The sequence below is a fragment of the Priapulus caudatus genome, unplaced genomic scaffold, assembly GCF_000485595.1.
Source record: "Priapulus caudatus unplaced genomic scaffold, Priapulus_caudatus-5.0.1 Scaffold3105, whole genome shotgun sequence".
Classification (NCBI taxonomy): Eukaryota; Metazoa; Priapulida; class Priapulimorpha; order Priapulimorphida; family Priapulidae; genus Priapulus; species Priapulus caudatus.
In genome coordinates, this window is record NW_014580166.1 from 8,308 (window position 1) to 18,314 (window position 10,007).

At 44.8% G+C, this 10,007-nt stretch overlaps 2 protein-coding genes across 2 annotated transcripts; both read right to left on the bottom strand.

Moving 5' to 3' along the window:
- Positions 1-3,200: 3,200 nt before the first annotated feature.
- Positions 3,201-5,421, bottom strand: LOC106819289 (carbohydrate sulfotransferase 12-like). The gene is made up of 2 exons (XM_014823934.1): positions 5,299-5,421; positions 3,201-4,135 (listed from the first exon to the last, which is right to left on the bottom strand). Exons 1-2 carry the CDS (start codon positions 5,372-5,374, stop codon positions 3,201-3,203), a joined length of 1,011 nt encoding a protein of 336 aa, XP_014679420.1. The 5' UTR covers positions 5,375-5,421.
- A 3,211-nt stretch (positions 5,422-8,632) lies between these two features.
- Positions 8,633-9,286, bottom strand: LOC106819290 (carbohydrate sulfotransferase 14-like). The gene has a single exon (XM_014823935.1). It carries the CDS (start codon positions 9,284-9,286, stop codon positions 8,633-8,635), a length of 654 nt encoding a protein of 217 aa, XP_014679421.1.
- Between the last annotated feature and the right edge of the window lie 721 nt (positions 9,287-10,007).

The following is a 10,007-nucleotide window of genomic DNA, read 5'->3' on the forward strand; positions in this document are numbered from 1 at the left end:
ATCTTTGGTTTGGTTTGCCTGCCATTGCACTTTGATATTAAATACATATGACGGACTGGGCCATATCCAGTCACCGCAAACGTCCCTGCCCGTAAAGACGTATTCCAAGCTCTCAAAAAAAGAGCGAAAAAAAAGTAAACGATACGTTAGAACGAAAAGCACGGGCGCGATGATTCCCTTTATGCGTTATTATATACAGTGTGTACACACCCAGCTACTACACCACGAGTGGTCTCATGCGCTGCCCACAGCAGTACACATACATACATGTATACCAGAAGGAAATAATCTGAATTATCTCATGTACTCGTGATATATATATACATATATTATATATGTATATATATACATATATATATATATATATATATATATATATATATATATATATACATGTATTTATGCGATATTCGTGAAGTTAGTGAATGAGACAATAACAGCTGGAGTTACTTTTTAATATTTCGTCGAGAGGTTTATTATAGAATAATGCATAATTAATAGCGCATAATAATAATAGCGATAATTAATAGGCATAATTCATTGTTTAAAGTGTTAGTGTTCACCTCTACCGTATATTAGATTCAAAATGTTGCTTATATTATTAACTTTGTTTTGCTGTTGCTGATATAAATAGTTCATTGCAGAGCAATATGGGGCATTTCCAAGAACTAATAATATTATAAGACTCTTGTTTGCTGATTCATGCATCTCCACAAGCACACATCGGTGTTTATATACAGCATACGTTATTGCAGTCGCTCCGCACAGCAGAGCGTTTCTGATTAGATCTCGACAATTCATATGTTACCTCGAACTTCCAAGCTGCGGGCAATCATTGTTACCCGGTACACAAAACCTTATGTGTCCCTCGCTAGCACACGCAATAATTTAATAAACAGTACTTATAGGGACAGGAAAATTACGGAGTATTACAAATCACGTCATGCATCGATGTTTAGTGCGTGCCTATTGAAATGCGACCACGAGCGAACAACTTCGCGGGAACGTTAATTAACAAAGCAGAAAATCCGCTTCATACTTTTAGGTGCAGTGTCGATCGCGAGGCTATAGCGCACTTTCTTGTAGTAAGTCCGCATGAGCGTGACGTCATCACTGTCGTCGCCTTCTTGTTGTCGCGTCCTCACCGGGAAAGTCGATGGATTCGCGCCAGTTCCCGTCCGCCGCAGCATCCGGCGCGTGTCGTTGCGCGCATGCCTCTCTTGTTGCGACCAAAAGTCCGTAGTTGATGACGCCACAGGTTGCACACGTCAACATGCTGCATCCAGTGATGTCAAATCGTCTGTTAGGTGTCTGAAACACGATTGTGAGGAACTGTACGAAGCCTCACGACCGTACTATCTTCCCGCCGGGTGCGCCAGCCGACGTCGTATCGAGGCATCTCACTAGATAGCCACTTTCGGAACCTATGTCAGCGCAGCAGTCCAGTCGGCAATGCTATCACGCATATGCCGACAGGAGGCGACAAGGTGAACGGATGTCTCACGAACCATGAACTTGGTGTTCGGCGTTGACTAAGCGATGAGTCCAATTTGCTTCTGACGCCGATCCATCCTTAGATGTTACTTAGGCCTACTGAGACGTACTTTCCGACCTTGCTATCCGTATGCGGATAAATGTGTTTTCGCGGAGTAACGATTGAACTGCCTCCATTGTCGGCTGTTGCTACCAGGGTGGCGCCATTTCTTAAAGCGATTGAGCGCGCGATTTCTCCAGGTGGTGGATGTATTTCGGTATGAAGGCACAAAACACGAGTTTGTGTTGCGGAGCAGAGTACCATTGAGCCCCGCGCTCAAATGCTCACACGATTTTGCTACGCAGTACAACCCTAGCTTTTACACTGATGACTGATCCATGTTCAACCTGCCTAGATAAGTGTACCAGGCGCAGCACTCGGCCGCATGGGATGAGGCGAATCACCACTGAATGTTCACCAACACGGGGACAGTTCAATCAAACCTTTACGCAATAAAAACAGATACTATCACTTTCACCATTCTTCCATGCGGAATCACGCGCGGGACTTATTATCAGATCTGTCAAAACGCTGTTACCTTCATTAAATTATCAGTTAGACGATTAGAAACCTATATCTGAATACTATGTTGAAGCGTATATTGAACAATAAATCGCTCGCAGTCTCAGATTTTCACCTACTTTATGCTAATTCTGTAAAAAAACGTGGCGTCACGGTAAATTCTTTAATCTGTTCACCTGTACTAGGAGTAATTGATATACCTAATGCGCCTCCTCCACACACGCAGGCACGCACGCACGCAGACGCACGCCACGCACGCACGCACGCACACACGCCACATCAACCACACGCACACACGCCACACGCAGCGAACGACGAACGCACCACACACACACGACACACACAGCACACACACACCAACAGCACATACACACACACCACCATCACACACCACACACACAACACACGCACACCACACACACCGCAACAAGGCGAGCCACACGCGACGGCAGCACGCACACACACACGCAATACACACACACACCACACACACACACACACACACACACACGACACACATACACAACACCCACACACACACACACACATACCACACCACACACACACAACACTACACCACGTACCATCCACACACAGTACACACCACACACACACACACACACACACACACACAACACACAACACACAACCACCACACACACATACACACACATCACACACACAACACACACACACAACACACGACACACAACACACCCAAACACACACACACAACCACACACACGCGCGAACACACACACACACACACACATCACACACACACGACACATCGTAGATATCACTATGCCATTAATAAGCGCAAAACCCTACTCGACTACACAATAGATCTCTCCGGCTTTCTTGCGAAGGCCCGACGTGCTGAGCTGTAATAAGCTAGAAGTAAAAATGCTTTATTTAAGCCTGTACGAAACATCGGCTTATGGTACGAACACGAATAATTGGCGCGGAGCCTATCTTCCACATTGGCAGCTCTCAAAGACCTGTATATCAGCCTAGCCTGCGTTGATGCCTTACACCCTGCCGCGGCGCTCAGCAACCACGCACTGTAGAAAGTCTAGACATCGCTATACGTACGGTTAGATAGAGTAGAAACGCGAGCATGGTGGTGCTATGACATGCATCACTAGGCGAACAATTCGTCGGGAAACGTGTAATTAAAAAGTAGAAAATCCGCTTCATATTTAGCGTGCAGTTGTCGAGCGAGGTATAGCGGCACTTTCTTGTAGTAAGTCCGCATGAGCGTGACGTCATCACTGCTCGTCGCCTTCTTGTATGTCGCGTTCCTCACGGGAAAGTCGATGGATTCCGCCAGTCCCGTCCGCCGCAGCAGTTCGGCGCTGTCGTTGCGCATGCTCTCTTGTTTGCCGACAAAGTCGTAGTTGATGACGCACGGGTTGCACACGTCAACCATGCGTGCCCAGTGGATGTCAAATCGTTCTGTAGGTGTTCTGAAAACATTGTTGAGGAACTGTACGAAGCTCACCGACGTACTAATCTTCCCGCCGGCGTGCTGCCAGCCGACGTGTTTCGAGATCTCACTGAGATACCACTTTCGGAACCCTATGTCGCCAGCGTCGTCGGCAATCTTATCACGATATGCCGACAGGAGGCGAGTGAACGGATGTCTCACGAACATGAACTTGGTGTCGGCGTTGCTAAGGATGGCTGCCTTCTGACGCGAATCCTTGATGGTACTTAGGCGCTGAACGTACTTCCCGACCTTGCTATCCGTATGCGGATAATTTTTCGGGAGTACATTGAACTGCTGCATGTCGGCTTTGCTACCAGGTGGCGCCATTTCTAAAGCGATGAGCGCGCGTTTCCAGGTGGTGGATGTGATTTTCGGTATAGCACAAAACACGAGTTTGTGTTTGGGAGCAGAGTACACATTGAGCCCCGGCTCAAATGCTAACGATTTTGCTACTGCAGTAAGCCCTAGCTTTTTACACTGATGACTGATCCATGCCAACCTGTCCTTATAAGTGTCCAGGCGCGGCACTGCCGCAGGTGGGGATGACATCACATGAATGTCACCAACATAAGTGTCCAGGGGAGGCACTGCCGCAGGTGGGGATGACATCACATGAATGTCACCAACAGGTGACAGTTCAATCAAACCTATACGCAAAGGAAGACGATACTACATTTCACATTCTTCATGGGAATCACGCGGGACTTATTATCAGATCTGTCAAACGCTGTGACCTTCATTAAATGTTTCAGTAGACGTTAGAACCTATACTGAATACTATGTGAAGGTATATTGAACATAAATCGCTTCGCAGTCTAGATTTTTCACTAATTTATGCTCCATCTGGTAAAAACCCTTGGTCAGGTAAATTCTTTAATCTGTTCGCTGTCTAGAGTAATTATTACCTAATGCCCCTCCTCCACACACGCACGCACGCACGCACGCACGCACACACGCACACACGCACACACACGCAGGCACGCACGCACACACACGCAGGCACGCACGCACACACACACACACACACACACACACACACACACACACACACGCACACACACACACACACGCAAGGCATCGACCGCGACGCGGCACGCAACGGCACACACACGGGACTGGGGGGCGCTCTTGCGTGTGTGGTGGGCACACACATACAACACACTCACAGACACACACACACAAACACACAACACATACACAGGGCAGCACATAGCACACACACACTACACACACACACACACAACAGCACACACACACATCAGCACACCACACGACTCGCACACCACACATCACACACAGCGACACCCCCACACCAGACACACACACAACACACACACACAACACACACACCCCACGACATCACACACACACACACACAACATTACACCACCACACACACACATACACACACACACACACACACACCGCCACACACACAGCCACCACACACACACACACACACACACATCGTGATATCATATCTCATTAATAAGCGCAAACCCTACGGACTACTACAATGAGATCTCTCCGGCTTTCTTGCGAAGGCACCGTGTGCCTGTGAGTAAGTAAGTAAGTAAAAACTTTATTTAACGCCTGTAAAACATGTTAGGTACAGACACAATAAATTGGCGCGGACCTATCTTCCACATGGCCGTCTCAAAACCTGTATATAGCTAGCATGCGTTGATCCTTACCCCTGCCGCCGGTCAGCAACACGCACCTGTACGAAGTTAGACATCGCTATACGTACCGGTTAGATAGAGTAGAAACGCGAGCATGGTGACACTTGCCAAAGCTACCAATACGCAGCGCTTTGATCCGCCCATAGCAGCAGCTGTGCAGAGGACAACGTTGATATGATTGCACAGCTATATACACCCTTCTACTGACTACCCACCTGCCAGAGCTTCTATTGACGCACATCATAGCACGCATGCGCCCGTGCCTGTATAATGTGTAGAAACGAGAGGACGTATGAGTGTTATGAGTGTTATGAGAGTCATTATATGAGTGCAACCGTTTTGTCAGTAAATGGACGGCTCTTGTGTCGCGGCGATGCCCCAATGTGAAATTGCCACACTATATGTCATACGCTACTAGTAGAGCGTGACAGTTGACGCTTTTTTCTAAATGTTTTGTATTTGATACAGCAAGAATATCATAACGCATAAGGCATTGATAACAGTGATTTTATTTGATAATAAATTTTTATAATTTTTATGATTTGTAATTAGCCCAGTGAACTCTGAGCTATTTACATGTCAACCCTCGTCTTTGACAGGCAAACCTCATCAGGTGTGTAAATTGACCAAAGACATTTGTGTCTTTATGCGAGGACACGTTTTTCTCATTCTCAATCTAATACATGATATAAATGATTCTATGACATTTTCTTTCGGATTAATTCACTATAATTTATTTATAAAATCTTGTCGGAGCTTTATATCCATCTACTCCTGAATATGTTCTCACTACATGTGTACAACTTCAATACAATTATATAATATGAATATGTTTTGTTTAGTATCATACACTACTTCTCATACGCGACAATGGCGCCGACCAACGGCAATGGAGAGTGTACTGAATGTTGAGTAGATTGGGCCCTCTCTTATTATATAAAGGCCGCAATACGTCCGAAGTCCATTATAGCAGCATATTCCCGAGTATGTCCTCTTCTTTTTAAATATATAATGCCAACAAATCGGGATATCTGTAAGCTGATAGTAGACACATCTGACCCTATAATCCATCGCACGTTTCAAGGAGGTTTGAAAGATTTTTCGCCTTATAATTAAAGGACTGAGCCATAATTTGAATATATTTCGTTTACCACACTTAGCTGTATATAATAACTATTTTAATATATATAAATATAATTATATCTACACATATGTAAAGGCCGGTCAATGGTAATTAAAAATATTACTGCAGGTCTATAATAATTAGCGCCTAATGATTACAATCTGTTTTTAATTTCGCTATTAATTTCAATTATGTTGTGCATGTAATTATACTATATATAAATATAAACAGGTATAAATATTTTGGAATAAATAATAATTATATTATATTATAATGTTATTATAATTATAGTCAGTAATTTTGTGATAACCGCCTGGTCTGAATCATGGAAATCATAGTTTTATAATGGTATATAATGGTTTTATAAAGCTCGTGTTTCACAAAGCGGTATGGCGTCTTCCATAGCATGTTCCTACATTTGCAGGTGAAATAAAACGTATATATATAATATATGTATATATATATTATGTATATATATATATATATATATATATATATTACTTCTGATTATTTACTCTTGAAATACATATATAATGTTACAATAATAATATATGTTATTCTATGTTTCCTTTAGGTTTCTTCTCTGTTCTGTCCAGGGGAGGCACTGCCGCAGGTGGGAATGACATCACATGAATGTCACCAACAGGTGACATTCATCAATCCTAATACGCAAAGGAAGTCGATATGACATTTCACATCTTCATGGGAATCACGCGGGACTTATATACAGATCTGTCAAACGCTGTGACCTTCATTAAATGTTTCAGTAGACGTTAGAACCTATACTGAATACTATGTGAAGTATATTAACATAAATTCGCTTCGCATAGTCTAGATTTTGCACTAATTTATTGCTCCATCTGGTAAAAAACCTGGTCAAGGTAAATTCTTTTAAATCTGTTCGCTGTCTAGCAGTAATTATTACCTAATGCCCCTCCTCCACACACGCACGCACCACGCACGCACTACGCCACACGGCACACACACGCAGCGACACACACACACACACACACCACAGAAGGCACACACACCAACACACCACACACACACACACACACACAACACACGCAGGCACGCACGCACACACACACACACACACACACACACACACACACACACACACACACACCACACACGCACACCACACACACACACAGCACCCCCCCCACACACAGACACACACACACACACACACACACACACACACACCCACGTACATACACCACACAACACACACACAACACACACACACCACACACACAACCAACACACACACACACACACATACACACCCCACACACACACACACACACACACACACACACACACACCACACACACCACAACACACACACCGTGATATCATATCTCATTAATAAGCGCAAACCCTACGGACTACTACAATGAGATCTCCTCCGGCTTTCTTGCGAAGGCACCGTGTGCCTGTAAGTAAGGAAGTAAAACTTTATTTAAGCGCCTGTAAAACATGTTTAGGTACAGACACAATAAATTGGCGCGGACCTATCTTCCACACATGGCCGTCTCAAAACCTGTATATAGCTAGCATGCGTTGATCCTTACCCCTGCCGCGGTCAGCAACACGCACCTGTACGAAGTTAGACATCGCTATACGTACCGGTTAGATAGAGTAGAAACGCGAGCATGGTGACACTTGCCAAAGCCTACCATACGCAGCGCTTTGATCCGTCCATAGCAGCAGCTGTGCAGAGGACAACGTTGATATGATTGCACACAGCTATATACACCCTCATACTGACTACCCACCTGCCAGAGCTTCTAATTATAGAATAATGCATAATTAATAGCATAATTAATAGCATAATTAATAGCATAATTCATGTGTTTAGAATGTTAGTGTTCACCTCTACCTATATTATATTCAAAATGTTGCTATATTATTAACTTGTTTTGCTGTTGCTGTATATAAAATATTATTGCAAGCATATGGCCATTTCCAAGCAACTTAATAAATTATTAAATATGTTTGCTGTTTCCATGCATCTTCACAATGCACCATCGGTGTTATATATAACAGCATAGTTATTGCATGGTCGCTCCGACAGCAGAGCGTTCTGTAGATCTCGACAATCAATGTTACCCTCGAACTTCAGTGCGGGCAACATTGATTACCTCGGTACACAAACCTTAATGTGTCCCTCGCTAACACGCAATAATTTTATAACAGTACTTATGGACATGGAAAATACGGATATACAAATCACGTCTTGCATATGTTTATGCGTGCTATGAAATGCAGCACTAGGCGAACAATTCGTAGGGAAACGTGTAATTAAAAAGTAGAAAATCCGCTTCATATTTAGCGTGCAGTTGTCGAGCGAGGTCTAGCGGCACTTGCTTGTAGTAAGTCCGCATGAGCGTGACGTCATCACTGCTCGTCGCCTTCTTGTATGTCGCGTTCCTCACGGGAAAGTCGATGGATTCCGCCAGTCCCGTCCGCCGCAGCAGTTCGGCGCTGTCGTCGCGCATGCTCTCGTGTTTGCCGACAAAGTCGTAGTTGATGACGCACGGGTTGCACACGTCAACCATGCGTGCCCAGTGCATCTCCAATTGTTCTGTAAGTGTTCCGAGAACATGGTTGAGGAACTGTACGAAGCTCACCGACGTACTAATCTTCCCGAGTTTCGGATTCTTACGCAGATACGACTTTCGGAACCGTTGGTCGTCAGCTTTGTCGGCAATCTTATCACGATATGCCGACAGGATGCGAGTGAGCGGATGTCTCACGAACATGAACTTGGTGGTGGCGTTGTTAAGGATGGCTGCCTTCTTACGCGAATCCTTGATGGTGCTTAGGCGCTGAACATACTTCCCGACCTGGCTATCCGTATGCGGATATTGTTTCGGTAGTACATTGAACTGCTGCATGTCGGCTTTGCTACCAGGTGGCGCCATTTCTAAGGCGATGAGCGCGCGTTTCCAGGTGGTGGATGCGATTTTCGGTATAGCACAATACACGAGTTTGTGTTTGGGAGCAGAGTACACATTAAGCCCCGGCTTAAATGCTAACGATTTTGCTACTGCAGTATGCTCTAGCTTTTCACACTGATGACTGATCCATGCCAACCTGTCCTTATAAGTGTCCAGGGGAGGCACTGCCGCATAGTGGGATGACATCACATGATGTCAACCAACAGGTAACAGATTTCAATCAACCTATACGCCAAGGAAGACGATACTACATTTCACATCTTCAGGAAATCACGCGGGACTTAGTATTAGATCTGTCAAACGCTGTGACCTTCATTAAATGTTTCAGTAGACGTTAGAACCTATACTGAATACTATGTGAACGTACATCGGCGTATTTAACATAAATCGCTTCGCAGTCTAGATTTTTCACTAATTTATGCTCCATCTGGTAAAAAACCGTTGGTCAGGTAAATTTTTTAATATGTTTGCTGTCTAGAGTAATTATTACCTAAAGCCCCTCCTCCACACACATACGCGCACGCACGCACGCACGCACGCACGCACACACACACACACGCACACACACACGCAGGCACACACACACACGCAGGTACACACACACAGGCACACACACACATACGCACGCACGCACGCACGCACACACGCACGCACGCACACACACACATGCAGGCACACACACGCA